Below are 24029 nucleotides of genomic sequence, written 5' to 3'. Positions count from 1 at the left end.
GTTAATTACAGTTTCTCAACATCTGCCTGGTTTATACGAAAGCTAGAAAATGTCTATCAAAATAATAAAAAAATATACCAAAAGATCGAAAAGCAGTTTTTGATGAAAGTATACAATATTATATTATTCATGTTTACTAATTGTTACTGCTTTCCAACTTATAAAAATAACTAGGCTAAATAAAATGAATTTGAAATAACAGTCTGAGGTTTGCAAGCAAATGTGTTGAACTTTTCAACTATAGCTGAGTTATGCAGAAAAGAGAAGAGAGAGTTTTAATTTTTCTTTTCTTTTCTTTTTTACTCCGATTTGTAAAAATTCTGAATTATTATTATTATTATTATTATTATTATTATTATTATTATTATTATTATTATTATTATTATTATTATTATTATTAAGGCCTAAGTATCTCAGTGGAAGTGGCACTTGCAACCTCTGCACTTGGCCGCTCAAAGTTAGACTTAGGTTCAAGTCTAATCGCCGACTGGAGGAACTTTTCGATCTCGGGCACAGGCAAGCGGGTTTTTTCCTCCTGGAAACGCGGGTTTTTCATCCCATAAACTCAATAAAATCGACTGTAGTATCCACATTATTTCAGACAATAACATATATTATTAGGGTTAGGAACCAAGAGATGGCAGCACTTGTTTGCTGGTCTCTTCATCAGTAGCCGCCTATAATTAGTGAGCCAGCTATCTCTGATTAGCTACCGGTGGAGATTGAACTGCCTACTCAGTCACAAAAAAGCTAGATAGGGTATTAAGGCCTGGCCTACTCCCTATTAACCACCTCACCAGCCATTATAAATCAAATATACATCCTCATATGCTTCGTATCCATCATATATTTCAATGTAATATCAATAGTATTATAATTTTAATATGCACTTCACATCCATGATAACTTTGACGCCTATAGACGTCTTGTTCGGTAGCATGGTTAAGGAATAAAAGGTGTTTGATGAGTTTTTGATTTTATTATTATTATTATTATTATTATTATTATTATTATTATTATTATTATTATTATTATTATTATTATAAGGCCTGAGCTCAGTGGTAGTGGCACCTGCATCCTCTGCACTAGGCTGCCCAATAATAGACTTAAGTTCAGGTCTAGTCGCCGACTAGATGAACTTTCTCCCTGAGCCTTTCTTCGATCGGTTCCCGATTAGTCGAACTCTGGCACAGCAAGGGGGTTTTTTCTCCCAGAAATGCAGATTAGTCCATAAACTCAAGAAAATCGACTTTAGAACATATTTTTTATTTTTTATATTTATTTAGAACATATCCTGTTAGGATTAGGTACCAGAAGATTATAATTCGAATCTAATTCTCAATTCTGATCTGTTCAAATCATTCTGCAAGTGTCATATGTTAGTTATTCCTGGTTTTCTTGCCTATCTTTCCATCATCAGCAAACAGCTGTATCTCTTGTGAAATCCTTTCCAATGCCACTAATGTAAAGACTGACTAACAATGGACCAAAAACTGATCAGTGGGGTACATTCATCTTCAGATCCCCCCCCATCCCCTCACACATCATATTTTGATATGTTTGTCAATCATCCCAGTTATACAAATGAGTAATTTATAATCTGCTCCCATATTCTCCGACTTTTTTTTTCTTTCTTCGAACGTTAGGGAGACATACCGATATCGCACTATTGATGTATTTTTTTAATACTTCCCATGCGCTGCCAATGTCTTCCCACAGATCAACGTGCGATTGATAGGCAAAACACAATTATTCATCTTGATCTTAGTATGGATCTAATCATAACTAGCTTTTGATGCTACTGAAGACGACCAATAACAACAACAACAACAAAAAAAAGTTTGATATACATGAAAATAAGCTTTTCATTTAGTAATCTGCTTATGATCACTTTGATTTCTAAGTGGAAAAAGAGCAAACACATTCATAGTTTTTAAAATATTATTTGAGTTTGCTTGAAAAAATTATCCTTAAAATGTATTATACTAGCTATAAGAATCAGTTAGCTGATTATTATTATTATTATTATTATATATAATACCAGCACCGTTGACCTAAAAGTCGTATTAATTTAATTTTTATATTTAGGGATATTTGACGGTGATATCATTCGAATTCCTCTGCGCAGGACAGGAAGTTCATTAGGAAGAAAACAAATGAAAATGTCTGCCGTTGTAGGTATTTGTGTTGATGTTGAATTGTGGTTTAATTTTGGTCCTTGAGGATATGTTTTATGAATAAGCATAATACAATGAAACACGATGTGAAATTACGTTTACTACTTGTTAGTTATATCATTAGGTCACTACTTTTAAAAAGTTCACTGGCCTTTAGTACTCTTGTGTAGAATGGCAACAGCGACTTCTCTTGATATTTCAAGGCGAAATCCTCAAGACGAATATGAACTCATTCAACGTATTGGGAGCGGGACGTATGGTGATGTATATAAGGTAGGCAATTATAGTTCTGTAGAGCTTTGCAGATTATTTTTTTTGTTATTAAAATTGAATATCATTTCGATATTTCATATTCCTTTTCAATTTAGCTAATATAATTAGATATAAACCAAACGTGTAAACACAACACTTGATACATGTGCAAGTTGCATGTAGGCACCTAATAGTCATTATTATTATTATTGGTAAGAAATAAAATTGCATCCATCCTGTAATTTTATTGTGATGCTTCCTATATGTTAGCAGTTTCATTAGATTTAACATTAAGTTGAAACATTAATTGCAAATAGTACTCCCTCTCCCACTCACTCACCAATTATTCTATACCATGTTGTTGATTACTTGAACACATCCTTACTACAACAGCTATTCATAGCAAAAAGAAAAAAACAAAGCAAACAAGAAAAGAAAATCAGTAGATGGATTATGATGAAATAGTGACAAGCCAATATAATTATTAGCTGGTTTTTAAAATCGTATGAACCATAATTTATTATTATTCGTATCCTATTTTCTAAGAATATAAAATATCACGTGTGTGCTGTTATTAAGAAATTATCTTAAATATTTATTGAATAGTTGAGTGTTAGTGAACAATATAACTCAACACTGAACATTTATATCATGACTTTTAGCTGGCATTATAAATTGATAACACATTTTGAAGATCAAAGTCAGCAGTTTATCATACTAATTTTTTTTTTTTTTTTGTTATGAAATGTTTTGCCGATGAGGGAATAAGTATGGAATGAAGTTTGCTGCTAATCATTAGTTATTATAAGGTGACCATGTAAAAAAACAGATATAATCATGGCATCAAGTATAACAAATCCTGTTGATTACAAGAATACAACTTCGTATTATTTGAATTTTGTGTAATTTTGATTAGTAAAGTTATCTTTACTCACAGTAAGGCTAATATTCTTCTCCAGATCTTTATTTATCTGGTTTGTTACTGTACAAAATGATTGAGAGAGTATTAGTCAGCTGTTTAAGGAGTAACTTGGAGTGGCAGTGAAGATTTTGGAAAAGTCAGTAGGAGATTGTATACAGAAATAGGTTGACAGAATCTATACGTTGCAATGAATAGCATAAATTTACTAAGTGAAAGTCATGTTTGAGTAGCTTGCTCACTTTTTATAATGTGAGGATTGAATTAAACAAGGATACACATAATATCTTTGTACTTTGCTAAAGCTTTTGACAGGATTCACCATGTGAGGCTGTTGCTACAAGTTGGAAGATATGGGATTGAATTATAAACTACTAGTTTGGATAAGAGGATGGCTGACTAACAGATATCAAAATGTGAGTTATGGGGGAATGTTAATCTGCCAAATTTAAGTTGACTTGTATACCCCAGGGATTAGCCTTAGTTCTATTGTTATTCACCCTTTACATTAATGACACTGAGAAGGATTTAATGGAGACATACAGCCATTTGCTAATGATGAAAAGATAGGTAGTTGATAAAGTACTGCAACTGACATGCAATACTTTTACTTGCAGAATGATTTGAATAAGTTGGAAATGTGGACATGTGAAAATGACTGTCAGTTGTGCACTTTGTTATAAAGAATGTGCACTTTCATATAAAGAGATTTCCAGTATATTATTTTGGTTTGACTATGTTAAAAGAAACTGACTAGTTAATGAATTTTGGAATTTTTGCTGCAAGTTGAAGGAAGTTGAAGTTCAGTGATTATACAACAACAGCACAAATTACATATACAACCCAGAGGATAATTTCAGTTTCAGAGAAAATATTAACATGTAAGAATAAGGAGGTCATTTTGCCTCTTTACGACCTCATCTGAACTGTTATGCACAGATGTGATTTGGTTTCCGAGGTGACTTGCAGGTACAGTGAAGTGGGCACAAAGGAGAGATTGAGAATTTGTGAACAATTAGCAGACATGAGAAAGAGTGATAATATGATAGATCTATAAATGTTGCAAAGGATCATATAGGATAGATTCCAACAGTAGATGGAATTTTTAATTTTATGTAAGAGTGGGGAGATGACAAGAGGACATCTGTGGAAGTTGAGAATGGATGCAGTCAAGAAAGAGTTGAGTGCTAGATTTTTCTCTCATTGAGCAGTCTATGACTGGAATGGCTGCCCTTTGAAGGTTTAAATGTAGATAGTGTAGATGAATTAAACACAGGGTATGACATGTGTGAGTGCTATGCTGCCTCCTTCAGTGAATTCCTGAATCACTGAAAGTCTCTTGTAATAATTGTAATAATATTTAAGAAAAGTTACTAATGATGCTCGAAAGATAACACATGCGGATAGCTTCTTACTACTGAACTTCATTTAGTATCAGATTGTAGCTCCTTAAAATTCTGATTATTTTTTTTTTTAGATATATACCAGATATATAAGGAATAATGCACAACTGTAATCTGTGTTTAGAGAGATTTGATGAGCAGGGAATAATTTTTTTGGAAATTGTAGGTGTGATATATAAGTTCAACTCTGAGTAGTATCTAGTTAGAAGAGCTTGGTGGCTCTTTTAGCTACAGTTTTTATACAACAATATTGCTGTAAGGGAGACAGTGAAAGTTGATCTGTTGTTATTCACATGTCTAGAAAGGAAGATATGTTGTTTGGATGTCTAGAAAGCCAGATTGTTATTTTCTTTTTAAATGGTAAGTTGGATTATAGGTTGTTGAGGTGGCGAAGAATTTCTGATGTCTCTGGTCAGTGAGGAAATTGAGAATACATGTTTATTCAAATTCTCCATATAGAAATTTGCTAGGAGAATTCAGAAGCAATTTTTCCAAGTAACCACCACTATGGATGATAAAATTATTGAGATATGATTTTAAGGAGGAATTTAAAAAAAAATTATTAGTGCGATATCACTCAACGAAAAATTAGCAAAGTGAAGTGATGTTAAAATTGAACATAATATCGGAGTTACTTAAAAATAAATTTTTGATAATAGACTTAAAATGAGTAGAATTTTTATCTAAGAAAAGGTATAGCCTTCGAAAGGGTTGGAGTAAGTGATTATGTTAATTGTGTGACTGATTTACAGGAGCTTGGGGATTGATGGCATATATCTGTTTGACAGCCAGTTACCTATACGACTCATTAATCTAGGATTTTATCCCATCACTTCCAATTCATACTAACTTGTTGTATGGCAATTTATCAGAAGCTTCTGAAAAACTAAGTATATCATCATGATATGCATCCCCCTTCTTCTGGAAAGATGAAAATATATAGTATTTAAAAAAACAACTTTAGCATACTCATTATATACTAATGAACTGTAGGTTTAAAACTGTTTGTGAGTGGAAGTTAAATGTTCTATAATTTTTGCAGTGTTCAGTTTTGCTTCTTTATTTTGTATAATATTTTCTTTAGTTTCTGAAGCTAATATTTGAGCACCGAGAGAGAGAATTAAAGTTTTCACTGCTCATGTTCGTCACCGTAATACTAAGTACAGTGCATAATGTAGCAACATGTAGGAATAGATTGTTTAACTTTAGTGAACTCAGGTATTCCATTTTATATATTAATTCTTATGAGCAATTTGATTTGCTGGACATTGTATTTAACTAAGTAAAAATTAACTATATTTAAATAAACACATATCAGAATGTTAATATTAAAAATAACATATTTAAAAGCTTGATGTACATTATACAAAAGTTAGAGCAGTCACATTTTCCTTAAGGTGAACCCTTTTTATGAGAACATTAATTTGAGTGTTTTGTGTATGTAAGCACTTTTTTTTTTTTTTTTTTTTTTGCTTTCTGTTGTAATATTTATATTTTCATTTTCTTTTTAGTCACTGCACTTTGGTATGTGCCGTTTGGAAAGATCAAGTTCCATTTTGTTATGTTTAGGTAGTGGGGATAAGTCAATATAAAGTTTGAGCTGAAATAAAGTTTAAGGCCTAGCTATTTGGAAGTATATTAATAGTAATGAAGCAGATTAAAAATGCTGTTTCTTTGCTATTGTTTTTTTCAAGAACAGTGGTACTATCCCTTGTAATAATTAAAAAAAAAGAATAAAAATAACATTAAAATATAATTATCATTGATTGAAGATGTGTACGAAAGAAATATGAATATTTTAGTATTGATCAAGATAGTTTTAGCAGTATATAGCCATTTCATGGATTTTAAAATAATTAAACTGCTCATAGCTGGCTATTTATGACTTATTTATTTACGCATGCATTATTAAGAGCCTATAAATATCCACTTACAAGTTTTTCACATAGTTCAGTAGGAATAGTTAAAATTTACTTTAATTGTTTAGTAGAAGTAACAGGTAATCTACTTATATATTCTGAAAACAATTCTTAATCAACAGTATATATATATAATCAGAACTAAGCTATGATAATAATGTCACTGAAACAGACTAAAAGATGAAAGATTGGCAGAACTAATGTTTAAAGCGAACATGATATGAAACAGATTCAGAGAAAGACCAAGATATAGGCGAATTGATGCAGTTAGGAGTGTTTGTAAGGCAGTCCAAATATTGACCTATGTTTTTTTTTTTCCCATGTTGTGCCTATTTCCAGAGATGGATTCAGTCTTCCAGGATGATAATGTGTGTTGGACTGAAAGAATAATGCTGTAGACAGGTAAATGATATACTAATTTAGAAGAAAATTGTTGGTAGGAAACCAGTCGGGAAATATTGTTGGGATATCGTTATTGTTATGGACACCTCCATGTAGTCCATAGACTTTGTGAGAGGTCCATTATACATTCCAAAAACCAAATACTAACCTTTATTTGCGTAATACCTGTCATCCTTTGCTTTGAACTCATTCACTGACATAGTACTCGCAACTAACTCTTGCAACCCATTCTACTCATTTATCACCCTCCAAGCAAAAAATCTAGCCCTCATGCTCTTGCTGACTAAACTCTTTCCTAATTTCTATGGATGACCCCTAATTCTTCTTATGCTAGTCATGTACTGAAAAATTTCACTGTGTCACTCCTGTAATAACGTTTAAGTAATTTATGTCTATATCATGTTCACTCCTTTTCCTCTTATCTGCCAATTTCTAATAATTGTATTAGAAATTGGCAGAATAAGAGGAAAAGGAGTAACCCACAAATCTTCAATCTATCATCATCATAATGAGCATCCTGTAGGCCTTCCACTATCTTAGTCACTCTCTAGATTTTTTCCACCTCTTCTACATCTCCAAGGAACCACCCAGGTGACCAGATCTGTGCACATTAGTCTAGGTTGGGGGGTGGGACATATCAAGGCCTTAGATATGATGACCTCCTTATCTCAATAACCAGGTAATCCTATGAGTTATTTTAGTATTCATGTTGGAGATTTAATGGAATAATTATCAGCACTGAGAAAGGATTAAAAATAATTTTAATACTTCCAATATTTCGTATCTATCACAGAGACATCTTCAGGGATTACAAAAAACTTTTTGTAACAACATATATACAAAAGCAATACAGTAGTAAGAAAAACTAAAGTCCTATCTAGGTGGTGTGCCCTCTGTGTGCATTTGCAGGTGGCTGGCCTAGGATGTAAAGAGGGATCTCTAATAATTAATGTTTCCTAAATTTTGGGAAGTTTAATGCAACTGTATTTGTTTAAATTAGGTTGATTCTTGAGTGCCGATGCAGATTAAAAAAAACAGTCTTTCTCTTTTGAATTTACTATGGTGGAGCATGGTTGTTTTTTTCCAGGAGATCCTGTGGGTAATATCCAAAACATGGTCTGCAGGACCAGATTGACCATAATCGTGATTGCAGATGTAAGATCCGTGTTCTTCTAACCGGATGGATGCTGACCTCAACACACAGTTATTTTAGTAATTTGGGCAATGTGGCCTCTGAACCTGAAGTCCACAAACACTCCCAAATCCTTAGCCTCCATAATTTCTTGTAGTTGATTTCCATCAGTGTAGTACATAGCTGATGATCTTTTCATCCCAAAATGCATAACCTCACACTTTGCCTTATTAAATTGATGGTCATTTTTCTTTGCCCATAGTGTTAGTCTGTATAAGTCATCCTGCAAAATCTTCATATCATCATCCTTATTAACTATTGCTCTACCCAATTTTACATGATCAGCTCATAACTCAATATTCCCCCCCCCCCCTTGATCTCCTATATCATTAATGTACAAGTTAAATAGCAGTCTGCAGAACCTGTGGCATACCACTAGTCACACATTCTCCTGGACTCAGCTCCTCTATGAACTCTTCTCAGATATCTATTCATTAGCCGCCTTTATATTTATCTCGCCAGCTTCATATCCAAGCCCATTTGCTCCAGTTCATATAATAACAGAACACTGTGTGCAGTGCTGGCTTGAGGGCATGTGGTGATGCCCTAGGCCAGTTTTACAATGCATTGTAAGACAAGACAGGCATCATAAAATTATTTATTAAAAGCAGTTTGTATAGTTACTGCCAAAAAAGTGTGTATAGAGCATTTTGGGGGCACTGCTCATACCACCAACTCTTTGACTATTACTTTGACTAATACTATTACTTTTTTTTTACGATGTTGGCACCCCAAAGCCATTGCGCACCTAGGCCAGTGCCTAAGCCTAGAGCCATTGATTTCCAGCCCTGAATGTGTGGTATCCTGTCAAATGCTTTTACAAAATCTAGCAGTATCATCATGTAACCATTCCCCTCATCTAATTCAGCTGGTACTTTATTTTAAAAAGTGAGTACATTACTGAGTCATGACCTACCCCTTCACAAAAACCATGCTGCCCTGCATACAGTATCTGATTTCTATCCACCCATTTCTGAATCATGCTTTTAACCAACTTCTCCGGTTCTTTGATTACCACTTCTGAGATTGGTTGATAATTTTCGACTTCTGTCTTGGCTTGTCTTATATAATGGAACTATTTTGTCTTCTTTCCATTCCCTTGGGATTCTACCAGGACAGACTCAAACAATCTGGTCAAAGGTGCTCATGATATGTGAGCTGATATCCCATCTAATCTGGTAGCTATATTCATATCAAGGTTCTGTAATATCATGTACACCTCTGTTTTATCTACATCTGTTTCAGCATCAGGTCCTTGTCACATCTGTTACTGCACTATCATCACTTGGATGATGCATCTTTGCAAAGTGATCACTCAGTGATTCAGCTATTTCATCTGCTTCATTCACCTACCTACCATTAGCATTCTTTATTTTACTTACTGTATATGGAAACATACTTTGGATTACATTTGGCTCACTCAGTTAATTTCTTCTTGTATTCTTTTTTTGTCTTCCTTACTATACCAATCACTCTTCTGGTCTGTACTTTATATTGCTCATGAGACTGTTGATCATTTTTCTTTTTATATGTCATCTACAAGCACCTCATGCCATTTAATTCCTACTTTATTTATCCTTCTGACTTGACGTGTGCACTCTGCTATCCCTTTTTTCAAACATCCCTTGACCATTTCTTTTACTGTTAATATCATACTCCTGCAGTTTGTCATTCAGTGTCACTTCTCCTAGCAGGCTTCTGAGTTTGCTGTGATTACCAATTCTGTAATTCCATATATAACCCTTCTCTAGCAAGAAATCTATATAATTAGCCACCTCCTAAGTCAAAACTACATAATCGCTCTCACCAGCTAGTGACAACATAGACAAATCCTCTGATGCAGTCACGAGATGGAGCACTCTCAATCCCTTAGTACCTTCCATCACATGCTACCTTAAGGAATTGTTCCTTAGTAGCTGAAAAAATTCCATTTCACCCATGTGACTTTCCCCCTCCTAATTTATGTCCCCATAATTATCCATTCTCTACTCTTTGAGTTTATTTGCCAACGCATATAATTCACATCATCCCTCTCATCCCCTGGCCTATATTAGTAACCAACTATATATTTTGTAATGTTAGTCTATCTCACACCAAATGTATTGCTTTATATTTCATTGATCCTCTGTTGATCTGTTACTCTTTATGGCATTCATCTGCTATCATCAGTAATGCCCCTCCCCAATCTTGATTGCTCTATCTGCCCTGAAAATGCTGTAGCCTTCATATTCTATGCCAATTACTATATCCTCTTCTGTTAGCCATTGTACTGTGCGGATATCACTATTCTGTGAGCCCTTAGACTTCTGCCTTCATACACTAAAGTCACATCTAGAAGAGCAGTATTAGATACTAGTTGATCAAAAACAGTTAACACATTGATATGTTGATTGTTCCATTTCAAATAAATTTGCCAAGTTTCCATCTTTTATAAATTAATCACAATTGTTCACTAGATTTAAAGCCAGAAAAGCTATTATTAAAGTTATTAAGTACAACATATTACAAAGTTATTAAATACAACAGTATCTTCTGAATAGCAGATTAACTCTGTCATATTTTCACTGGCAATTGGTTCATCTATTATATATGCAAAAGCTTAGCAGGATTCAAGTTCCAAACTCTTAAAACCTATTTTTTTCATTCGATTGCTGAATTTACATGTTACATAAAAATGAAAAATTCCCTACTAAAGCAGTGAATTCCAGGCTCAACGGGGTGTATCCAGCTTAAGTTAAACTGATTTTTTTTTTCCAAATGATGTTACTTGCCTTCAGCAGAAAAATGGTGGGGGATCATTGGCCTTCTACTTCAGTTTAATAGGAGTTATATTGTTGGCATGGTGATATCTTTTTTAGACAAAAGATGGAGACAAACAGTTCGGGTGTCCCCTAAGGGTTGAGGTCAAGAAAGAAGCTATGGCATTAAGCTATTGGAGTTAATGCCGTAGCTGGCTGACTGCTGGTCAGAATTAGTGAAAATTGTTAGAGTAAGCATGTCACTGTATCCAAATACACATAAGATTTAAAACAGAGTTCACAGAAAACTGAAACAACTATTCATAAAAATACTGGGCCTTACTTTAAGAAATTAAAGTAAGGCCTCACTTTAACTTTTAATACCCTTAAGGGTATTCACCAAAATGATGATGGTGAGAATGACCAACAAATGCAGAGTCTAGTCCAAAGGTTGCCAAAGTAGTCGATATCAACCTCCAGGGGTCGATATAACATTGTTAGGGGTTGATAGAAAAATATAAGACATCATTATACGGGTAATATTTAATTCGGTTAACTTGGATTACCACCATCCTGAATGACAACACAATTAAGAGTGAATCATGGGAACAGTGACATGAATAGGACCTGTAAGATGGAGCAAGGTCATGAAAATAGTTACGGAGGCCAATCAAATAGGCCAAAATGATGCATTTACCAATAAACGGATGTCGGTGGTTCCCGACATATAAGGAAGATTGTATTATTGTTATTTTATTATCTAAATTAAATTTTATATTTTATATATTATTTATCCCTCCTATCAAATATATAATGTTAAGAAGGACGTCATAAACAAAAACGTATCCCTTTGACTTTAAGCTAGTATAATAATATATACTATATTATACATACAATGAACACTGTAACTATAAAATAAACAATCTAAAAACTCACATAAGCATCTTTTTTTTGCTTGTCCTATTATAATTATGTAATAGTAAAATAGAGGTGGTCGATAAAAAGTCAAGAAACTCTTGAAGGGGTCGACAGTCAAAGAAGTTTGGCGACCCCTGGTCTAGTCTCTCAAGCAAACATATTGAATAGGGTAGTCATTTCAGGAAGTAAAGGTGGTTGGGGGCTTACAGGAATGCTGCAGTTTCTATATGCTAATGCCAAGAAATATCAGGAACAAGAAGGTTGAGTTTTTGGCATTGATTAGTGCAATCTTGCCAAATGTTATAGGCATTAGTGAGACTTGGCTAACAGCAGTTTAGTTGAAGGAATAGTAGAATGTGTTGGATTTAGTATTATCAGAGAGGATAGAGTAGACAGGACTGCTGATGACATCAGATGAATTGCAGTAGGAGAAGAGTAGGAGTCAGTCATTCAGATGGCAGTTCTTTTGAGTCAGTCTGGTGTGAGAGTGAGGACGGTAGATCAAAATATAAAATTGGTTGCTGCTATAGGCCAGGGATGATGTGGAAGTGCTTCAGCAGATTTGTAAATGAGTGCACGTCAGGTAATTATTAAGGGGAACTTCAAATTCAGAGACATAGGTTGCAGAAAAGAATGATCACATTGCAAGAAGGAAATGGAATTTATATACTTGCTGAGAGATAATTTCTTGAAGCAGAATGTGATGGAGGGGACTCAATTCAAGAATGGTGCATCTTATTTTAGTCCGAAGACCTGTCCATAACTATCTGGCTACATTGCCTCCAATTGGGAAAAGTGTTCATGTGTCTTGATTTGGGAGATAGCAAAACATGTGGTTATTCCATTAAGAAAGGATATATATGGAACTATAAGGCAAGTGATTATGAAACACTTAGGAGGCAGCTTGAAGCAGTGACATGGCATAAAGTTCTGCAAGGAGATACGTTCACAGTCCATGGGAGATAGTCAAGGGATATCTGGAGGGAGCAATATCACATAGTGCACCTAAAGTCAGGAGGGTAAATCCAGTAGGAGTTAGATGGATGAGTATCAGTAAGTATGAGCTGCAATCAAAGAAAATGTTGCAGAGGGTATATAAGAGAAAGGTGACCAGCTAACTCTTGAACAGTACAAGGATCAGGTAAGAAAGGTGACCAGCATGGTAAGGAAGACAAAATCAGGTTATGAGAAGGAATTAGCTGAACAGGTGAAGGAAATCCCAAAGATATTTTTCATTATGTTGCAAGTAGGAGGAAGAATGACTATGGAGGGATAATTTTAATGGGTGTACATGGTAGAGAGGTACCAGAGGGATATAAAATTGTAGAGCTACTGAGTGATCATTTTGCAAGAGTATATCATCCAAGTGAAGATATTGTTATAATTGTTATAATAGAGGTAATAGAGACTGATATGAGAATAGAGGTTGAAGAATAGGAGGCACTTAGGATACCGCAGAATCTGAATACCAATACAGCTGTAGGATTGGGTATGATGTTGGCTCGTATTTTAAGATATGCAGGGAAACTGACATTGCCCTTGAAAAGGTTGTTTAATTTAAGTCTGAGGTCTGGCAAAGTCTCAAGACAGTGAGTGGAAGGAGGGCAAAATAATTCCTCTGCATAAAGGAGGATCTAAGTGGTAGCAAATTATAGAACAATTAGTATCTCAAGAGTGGTAGTAAAAGTAATGGAAAAGTTTGTCAAAAAGAGAATTCAGAAATGGGTGGATAAGAATATTACTCTATGAGGGACATCATGGCTTTGTGAATGGTTGGTCATGCCTTGGTAATCTAATAACCTTTTATAATAGTGACAACTGAGTTGGATAAAGGGAATAGCTAGATGATGATACTTGTGGATTTTGCAAAGGCATTTGACAGATATCACAAGGAACACTGCTATGCATGATGCAATCATGCATAACTGTTATGCATGGGGATTGATAGGAAACTGATGATTTGAAAGGGTGGCTGATGGACAGATACCAAAAAGTAGTATATTGTAGAGCAGAATCCAGGAGAATTGCAAAGAGTTGGTTGATAGGTGAAAAAAGGGAAGAAAAAGGATAAAAAGATTTAAGTTACTTAAAAGGATTTTATAGAATTGATGCAAGGGAAATGTTTCAGCACTTCATTAAAGGAAGTAAAACAAGGGGTCATTCCTAGAAATTGGATAAGAGTGTAGTTGGGATCTAGATTTTTTGCTTGGAGAGTAGCAATGAATGGAATGGGTTGCATGAGTCAGTTGTGAGTGCTTTGTCTGTTAATGGTTTCAAGGAGAGGCAAAAAGAAAAAGATATAAAAAAGATATGTATTGATAGTTTGGGCCTCCCATGATGAGCCTTAGGACTCCATGGAGTTGTCCATGCAGTAATAATAATAATTGGACAGCGTTATGCTTCATTTGACCAAGCACCAAATTGATGCTTTTGGAAAAAAGGTCATGTTTTATACAATTTTCTTAGGAACTTATTCCATTTGGTGTTTAGTTCTTTGAAACAAAACTGTGAAAATATAGACTTCTGCTTGGTCTCAGTTTTTTTATAGGTAGGTTACATCATTATATGTCGGATGGCAAACTAATCTCCAAAACATCAATTTGGCACTTGGTCAAGTGATGCATAACACTGTCCAAGTATTATTAAGAAATGAATTTGAAAGTGGATGCAGAAACACCTTTTTTGAAAGATACAAGTGAAAAAAAAAAATTGCCCGTTGTGTGTTAGTGTAATATCATGAAACATTTTACGTAACAAGTGGGACATTACTGTGCAAGTAACATAGGCACCTTTACAAATCTAATTTTGATTTTCTTAAGATAAGTTAATAGAACTTTAGGTTATCTGATTTACAGATATGTTGTATGGGTATAGACATTAGTGCAAAAGTATGTATATTTTCTAGTAGTATATTATAAATAATTGTCTCAGACAAACTGACATACGAAGAATTATTTGAGATATTGTCAGTATGTAATATGTACATTATAATTATATTCCTTTTTAAAAAATATCAGGCTGTTTTTTGCTAAATCTTTCATTTTTTATTCTGTTGTTTCAATATTTCTCTTAATTTTTGCATTTTTCATGTACAGGGGGATCAAAATTAAAGTATACATCCCTGTTTAAGGCCTTGTGGAGCACCACCCAGTGCTCCAAATGCTGCAGAACTTTGCAGGAATACATTGTGCATCATCCCTCTGATATGAAAACTTATCCCTTGCTCCCCTGTGGCCTTAATTAACACTGCTTATATTCCATCTGCACCTGCTGTGGCCTTATTGTTATTAAGCTGTTTAACTGCTGTTCCAAATCGACTCTCCCCTTCTCTAATGGAATTCTTGTTGTTTGGTATTGGTTATGATGCCAAACTACTTAGAACAGAGGAAATTTATTTCTGCATAGTTTTTGAGTTCAGATTTTATTTTGTTTTTAAATATCGATATTGTAATGTTCATCCTCCATTTGTTGGAAATCTGTCTTTTTAAGAAAATTTATTAAACTAATTTTATGAAAAAAAATTAACCTCAATTTCAGTTTATTTTTGACTCCAGCTGGTTTTCTGTTTTTTTTTTTAAATTTGAGATTATTCTGTTACAGTTGTTAAAGTTTTGTATTTTCTACATTAATATTTCTGATATTTGACATATGCAGTAGATTACAGTTAATTGGTCCAGTGGTTAATTGGGACAGCTGTTTTATTGGACCAGGTCTGGAAGATGAAAAACAAAGGGAGAATATAACAAGAATTTGCTTAGTTTATTTGGAACAAAGTACTGCTTAATTATGGCAGCCAGTAACTCTACCACATAGTGTTAGAAAAATTATTCAATCTTGATTCAAAAATTTAATACTGATGACATTTGCAATACACAACATGGCTATTTTATTGTGCTGCAATGGATGGTTCCCTGTGTTATAAAACATGATCTATTGCTTTTAAACAGCATAGCTGTTTGAAAGCAATAGATCATGTAACTGTATTATGCTGTTAAATATGTCAGGAACTAGTAAACAAAATATGTTAATTATTGGAAAAAAAGAACTAGGCCTTGATGCTTTAAAGGGATCAGAATGGAGAATTTACCAGTTCAGTATCATGTGAACAAAAAATGTGTGGATATTTGAATTTTTGAACAACTGGCTATGAGTTGGGGCATGTGATAACAGAAATCAAGAAAAAAATTACTGGTTCTTGACAGTTGCTAAGTCAGTGTATAAAGTTAATCTTTTATGAGCAATACGTTTATGGCTGATAGTTGGTGAGGAATAAGCAATAAAACTTTTCAGAACTGTTTTTCTCACTTTGGTTTAGGCCAGTGTTTCTCAAAGTGTGGTAAGTGTATCCCCAGTTGTACGCAAAAGGTCCTCAGGGGATACGTGGTAATTTTCAGCTATACATCATTAACGCATGGAATCATTATATTTCTCAACAAATAGTGCAATTAGAGACAATTGGGATAAAAACGACACTAATTAATGAATCGCATCTCTCTTCCAACAGAAACTGCTGTAAGACTCAAGCAAAACCATATGTTGCTGGTGCAACATGGTATTGCTTGACACCACCTCTGTCGTGAACGTGTTAAAACTAAGAAATATGTAGTGAATGTGTTTCAGATATTATGGAATTCGGTTGAAGGGAATTAGCATTTCAACTCAACTGTTGAAATACTAATTTGTCTTTGATTTGCACGATCTTTTGTTAATACCACACCAATCATATACACTTCTTCTTCATAGCTGCTCTACGTATGTCGAGTCTTGTAAATTATTGGTAATTTTTGCTTGAAATAATGGGAAAGAAGCTGAAGCTATTTGGGTAGATGACTTTGATGCACACAAAGAAACTGTTTTCGATGCTAAAAGTGGCAGTAGCGAGTAGGAGCTTCTTGGTAAATCACACCATTTTCAGTTTTTTTCTGAAAACTTTAGTTTCCAAAAATCCCCGCATATATCTCCCACCACGATTTTTAAGCTTTAATTTCGGGAAAAAAGTGGGAGTTATATTCGAATAAATACAGTAGTTTTTTTAACTTTCAAATTCTTAAGTATGGATCATTGGTTAAAGATTGGATTAATAAAACCCACAAAAGAGAGCAATATAGCAAATACAAGTAGCTGTAAGCAAAAAAGAAAATGCTGATATTGCATCTGGATCAAATGAAATTGATAAGGGTGTGTCATCTGACATCTCTAGAGAACCAATTAGAAAGATGATGACAAATCTTTGTAAGTATGATATGAATTACTTGAAATGTGAATTTTCATGGACGGAAAATGAAGAGGAACCTATTCCAAATTTTGTTCTATTAAAAATAAATCATTTTTTGTTTACATGAACATATAAATTCAAATGAAATAGACATTTACGAAATATACTTTATTTATTATCTGATAAGGGGAGTACTTGGTAATAATGAAAATTTAAGACGGGGTACTCAGATATCTGAAGTTTGAGAAACACTGGTTTAGGCATTCAATCATGGGTATGCTGGATATGGCCAAGAGTGAAAATGGCATTTCGTTAGATGTAAACCACATCAGAAACTATGAAGCATCTGCATCCATTGATTATCTTCAATATTATAATGAAAATGGAGATTTTGAAGAGGATATTGAAACAAAACATGAGAGGACAATAGAAGAAAAAAGAACGTTTTAAAGATGACACGCCTGAACTTTAACGAGCGACTACCCAGAATGCTAGAAATTTTATTAGTGGATTATTACTCTGTTTCATGCAGGAAGCCAATATTTTATCTACACTAAACAGCTGTACTGATTTTATTTAATTGCAGTCAATTAAAAAAAAAAAAAGACAGGTTATACTCAGTCGATTCCTATAATATCATTAATATCTAGGAACTGCATGTGTGTTTAATAGATGTATAAATGAAATAAATTCTGGACACATTCCATCTTTTTCTTGGTCATCCCTGATTTTTATTATCCTCCAAATGGGTAGTATTGAAGTATCCTTTTTTGGGTAGTCTTGAACTGTTAATTTTTCAATACGTTCAGTCCATTTCTTTTGGTATTTGGTAAGGAGAAGTATGATAGGATTTGTGTGTATGATGGTTGATTTGGGTCTCCCACAATGATTCTCCTTACTCCATGGAGATACCATAAAATAATAATAATTATTATTATTATCATTATAACAAATGTTTTACTTTAATTAAAGCCAATTGTTAATAAACGAAAAACTTGTACAAACTTGTATTTTATCTTATGTACATTCTTCTCTTCCATTTTCAAGGGTTGAGTCACATGTGGATAAGAGAGCCTTCCACCATTCTCTGTCCGAAGCAAGCTCTTTTATATGTATTATGCTATTCCTGATGTGGCCCGGTTAACTGGAATTCACTTTATATCATCATCTTTTTAAGGATTTAGATCCAGTGACATGTTCTGGTCACATTCCATCTTTTCCTTGTTCATCCCTGACTTCGATTGTCCTCCAAATGGGTACTATCGAAGTATCTTTTTTGGGCGGGTGGGGTAGTCTTGAACTGTTCGTTCTTTCAATATGTTCAATCCACTTCTTTTGGTATTTATATATGCTGTCCAATAGTGAGTCTATTTTTAGTTCTTTACATATTTCTCTGCTGCTGCTTTTTTTTCCCAGAGAGTATAGGAATTTCATTTCTCAGGTTTCTATTCTTTATTTGTTTTTATAGTTCATAATGCATTTCCATACGGTAGAGGTCTTGCCAAAACATTGAGCTCTTGGTGCAAATGCAAGTTTCTGTGGGAAGTTTTTGGTATTGAGGCCACATTATGATGTACGAGGGTGGTCTGAAAAGTTTCCTGCCTAACAATGAAAAAATGAAATTATAATTTCAAAATTATTTTTAGTTTTCAACATAATCTGCCTTAAGACTAATACATTTATTTCAGCGATGCTCCGGCAGCACTATCCCATCCCTGTAGTGGTTGTCAGTAAGATCTGCCAAATACCCCTCTACAGCTGCAATCACCTCTTGATTCGAAGAAAAATGCTGAACAGCAAGGAAGAGTTTTAGGAAGAGATAGAAGTCAGAGGGGGGCCAGATCTGGGGAATAAGGTGGATGTTCCAACAATTCATAGTGCAGATCCTTTAATTTTCTCATTGCCAAAACACCTCTGTGGGCAAGTGCATTGTCCTGATGAAAGATGATATTTTCCTTCTGCAAACCCGGTCTTTTCTCACAAATTGTTTCGTCTAGTCTGGTTAAAACATCAGAATAATATTCCCCGGTTATTGTTTTACCCTTTTCAAGATAATTAATAAACAAAATGCCTTTTGCATCCCAAAACAGTGATGCCATGATCTTTCCTGCTGATGGAACTGACTTTGTCTTCTTTGGCACTGAACAATCCGCTTCTGTCCACTGTTTTGACTGCTGTTTGGATTCTGGTATATAATGGTGAATCCAAGTCTCATCCATAGTAATAAATCAATGCACAAAATCAGTTTTATTCTTGTTAAAATGCTCCAAGCACTATTCAGAGATTTTCGCACGAGTGCATTTTTGATCTGTTGTGAGCAAGCTTGGCTTCCATCTTGTACAAAGCTTTTTTATTTGCAATTCTTCATACAAAATATATCCTCCACGGTCTTTTGAAATGCCTATAGTCTCAGCAATTTCATGCACTTTGACTCGGTGGTCATTCAATACCATATCGTGCACTTGATCAATGATTTCTGGTGGTGTTACACTTTTTAGACGTCCTTCATGTGGATCATCTTCAAGGCTGGTACAGCCACGTTTAAACTCGGCAACCAATTTCTTAATTGTCGAAAATGAAGGAGAAGAGTATCCATCAAACTTTTATGAATTTCTTTTGGCATTAAACCTTCTTTTACAAAGAATTTTATAACCATGCAATGCTCAATTTTATCCATTTCAAGGAATACAGACAACACTTTTGCTTCAGACAGCTGCATAAAACAAACTACTTGTTAGAATGACTTTCAATTTCACATGGATACTTATGACAGATGTTCCAACTTAGAAAAAATAAAATCTTGCTGATAGTGTTGCCATCTGTGGTCGAGGCCAAGAACATTTCAGACAACCTTTTTAATTGACGAGTTTAATAAAAATAAGCAATTAAAAACCGACAAGTTTGATAAGTCGTAAGACTTACATCATAAGGTGTCCTGGTACAGAAAAGTTTTACACAACAAAAGCCTATTAACAATTAATTATGCATATTAAATGTTTTGATAACGGTTGTCAAGTTATTGTGTAAGGTTATCAAGTTCAATCTCATGTAACTCAGAACCTGGTGGTAAATGAATGGAATATATTGCAATAAAAACAAAAAAAACCAGACAGAGGAGAATGGCTACTGCTGCCAGAGCTAAGTTAGTCACATTGAAAAGGTGTATGATTGTCTGCCTAAGATAGCATGAGCAGGACTACCTCCATTTCTCTCCTTATGAACAGTGAAATACTTTAAGGTGAGGTTCCTCACTGGGTTTATATGTTTTCTGTATAGAGAAACAGGATGGTTTGTGTTTCTGCAACAGAAGCTTGATATCATCGATATTTTGGTGGAATCTACAATAGTTTCACTGTAAAACTTGACCTATTTTCTCGGCTTTCTAGACCTCTCTGACTTCTTAGAAGTTGAGGGCACAACTTTAGGCTTATGCTTATCTATTGATTTAGGGAAGTATAGATGTTCGTTGTCCATCTCTTTCTCTGGAAAAATGTTCAATACATCTGATATGTTAGGATCATTTATCAAGTTTAATTTAGTTTCAGTGGACACAGAAGTATCCATTTTTTCTATGAAGGTGTCTGGTAGTTTAGCTTTCAGAAATATCTTTCTCATAATTCTTTTGACAAATGAGATCTCATCAACTGGAATCAATTTTGAGTTTCTTCAGGAGTAAGATCATAGGTTGTATGATTGATGCACTCCATAGAGAAGCACTCATGATCATAAAACTCAAGTATGTTGAAATTATCAGATGATGGAATAGACGTGTGTTTGATATGTTTTTTAACTGCCACCTTTTCAGCATAAGACAATTTCAGGAGAGGTGTGGTGATGACTAACTTCTTTTTTGCATCATGATATATTTTTTCCCTGTTGTTTATCTTTCTTATTTCTTTCTTATCCTTCCACCACTGACATGCATGAGAGTAAGCTGGGTAATCTCCCTCAAAGTTGGCACATTTAGCTTTCTTGGCAGAGCAAGACTTATTATGTTCTTGACTGTCACATCGAGCACAGGTAGTAGAGCTACAACAGGTAAGTTGGGCATTTCCAACATTTAAATTAGGGATGAAATCCTAACAGGACATTTGGGATAACCTGCCTTTACAGATGTTGGACGTTCAGGGTTATCACAAGGATGATGTTTCTGGTCAGAACCAGATGAACTATCCCTACATATAAGAATGCACCTCATACTTGACACTACTTGATCTTTCAGCTCTGAAACTATCTCCTCATCTGGAACATCAAGGAAATCCCATTCTGATATCACTCTTCTAGAAGAGTTGAGTATTTTATGAGGTGTTACTATGATTGGATTCCGTTCAATACTGTTGCTTTCAGTAGTTCATCAGAGCGTTGCTAGACATGATGTGTCCACAAAGATATTGCCAGAATATGGTTTCTTATCTGTTTTAGGAGAATCTTCCAGTCCCAAACCCTTCTGAATAAAGAAGAGTGACATTTTCTGTATTGGCTTTTCACCTGTTGCATGGATGATGACAAACACTGTATATTTATACTATTGTCTTTTGTTTCTTACTTCTGTTATCAATGTTCAAGGGTTTATTTGTTCAGTGCCAGAGCTCCCCATTCACTGTGGAGCCACACAGTGAAATGACAGGGCTATCCCAGCCTCTCTAGCACCACAACAAGCATTGAGCCCTGTCTCTGGCCCCTGGAGCAGGAGACTTACTGCATCACCACTGACACTTTAGGCAAGTCCACTAACCGACTGATTCTGGCCAGGACATCCAGGTTCACCAATCTTGTTGAAGCAGAGGCCAAAGTAGTGGAAAACTAACAGGACCCCCCCCCCCCTCTTTCTGGATGGCCACAGGTCATACTGCATGGCAAACAGAGCAGCAGTACATTAGATCCTCGCAATAGTGGTCTGGAAGACAGGATAGCAAAAATAGAGCAAAGAAAAAGAGGAAGAATGAAAAAGGCAGTCCCATCACTGCACTGTGACATTGACTGATAGAAGTGAAGAGATGGATGAATTGGAAAAGCCTTTGGATATTACAGAGCTTTAATGCAAACACAGCCATTGCATATCAGCCTATATATTATAAGAATATACAAGGGAAATGGCACCTCCTCTGACCAAGCTGCTTAATAATTCAACGTCATGGAAGCTTCAAGACAGAAGTCTCCTTCATGACGTGAAATGGAAAATTATAGGCCAATCATTGTCTCAGGAGTGGTGGTTAAGGTATGTATTAAGAAAAAGCAGAATTAGCTGGGTGGACAGGAATATGATACTTTATAGGAGGCAACATAGGTTTGGTGAAGTCTTGCCTTAATAATTTGCTTAGTTTTTATAATAAAGTGATGGTGGAATTGGATAAAGGAAATGGCTCCTCAGCTTGACTTTGCAAAATGATTTGATAGGATTCCACATGGAACTGTATTGTATAATAACAGATATATGTGGTAAGCAGTGATAAAGGTGATTGGGCAAGGAGAGGTGTGGTGGGGAAATCACAACCAACAAGTGGCTTGGGTAGTGCTGGTTATAGAACTAAAAATGAACAGCTGTATTTACTTACAAATACAGGAAGTATCAGAAATAAGGGAGATGAAATAGTTTCATTGATTGAGTTTATTTGCTCAGAAATTATCGGAATAAGTGAAACATGGTTTAATGAAGATGATATCCTAACAGGAATAGAAATGGAAGAGTATATAATGTTTTTCGCGAAGATAGAAAGGATGAGAAGGGAAGGGGAGTGTTGCTGATGATAGAATGGGTCCACATAAGGTAGACATGAAAGAGGGAAATAGTGGCAATGGTTATGAGGTGGAGGTTGACAGAAAGACATTTAGTTGGATGTTGCTATAGGCCAGGGAATGTGGGGGGGGGGGTGAAGAAATGTATAAACAACTTGGGTTAGTGAAAACAAAGGAAGGGCTATTTTAATTATGGCAGTATAGATTGGAATGAAGAGATAGCATTTGGGAACAAGGAAATGAATTTTTTGAGAGTCAACTATCTCAGGCAGCATGTAAAGGAGAGAATGCATGGTGATATTTGCATTACTTTGATTTTTTCTTTTGGAATGCATTTAAAAGGCAGCCAAATCTGCTTGACTATGAGTTTCCAATGCATGCAATTTTTTTCCTCCCCACTTTGAAAATAGTGAAATTTGATACTACTTATTAATGAATAGTATGTATTTGGGAATAAAGCACTGAACCCAAATTATCCGAATGCCTTATATATATATATATATATATATATGTATATGTATATATATAATATGTATATGTATATATATAATATGTATATGTATATATATAATATGTATATGTATATATATAATATGTATATGTATATATATAATATGTATATGTATATATATAATATGTATATGTATATATATATAATATGTATATATGTATGTAGAAAGTATTTTACCTTGGGTATAATAAATGTTATATAAATGTTAATATATATATGTTAATAAATGTTATAAGATACCAAGCAATTTTAAACCTGGTTTTACTCCATTTCCCAAGTAAGCAAACAGACAAACAAGTCAAGTTTGCACCTGCAAGTGTTGCAAGTCTAGCTGACCATGCACGTAATGCAAGACCAAGGCAACTCATGGTAAAAATAGAATAAGCTCTGATCACTAATCTTAGTATTTACCCTTAATGCAAAGCACATCTCCTGGAGGAGATGTATGATGCTTTGTATACTGATGAGACCTCAATAAAGGTCGAAACCGGTCTGGGTAGTGGCCCCTTGCCTTTAATACAAAGCATCATACATCTCCTCAAGGAGATGTGCTTTGCATTAAGGGTAAATATTAAGATTAGTGATCAGAGCTTATTCTATTTTTACCATGAGTTGCCTTGGTCTTGCACTACGTACAGGGTCAGCTA

At 34.5% G+C, this 24029-nt stretch overlaps 1 protein-coding gene across 1 annotated transcript in view; it reads left to right on the top strand.

The window, feature by feature from the left end:
• Nucleotides 1-2164: 2164 nt before the first annotated feature.
• hppy (MAP4K3-like protein hppy) overlaps nt 2165-24029 on the top strand; it is a 452362-nt gene continuing 430497 nt past the window's right edge. Inside the window, exon 1 of the mRNA XM_090399556.1 lies at nt 2165-2450. Within this exon, the coding sequence (XP_090255682.1) occupies nt 2349-2450 (102 nt within the window). The 5' untranslated portion in view covers nt 2165-2348. The remainder of the gene's footprint in view (nt 2451-24029) is intronic.

This window comes from Typopeltis vanoorti, chromosome 10 (genome assembly GCF_054136105.1).
Source record: "Typopeltis vanoorti isolate ZY-2024b chromosome 10, IOZ_Tvanoo_1.0, whole genome shotgun sequence".
In the NCBI taxonomy this organism is placed as follows: Eukaryota; Metazoa; Arthropoda; class Arachnida; order Uropygi; family Thelyphonidae; genus Typopeltis; species Typopeltis vanoorti.
Note: the sequence above shows the minus strand (reverse complement) of the source record. Positions and strands in the feature narration are given on the sequence as shown.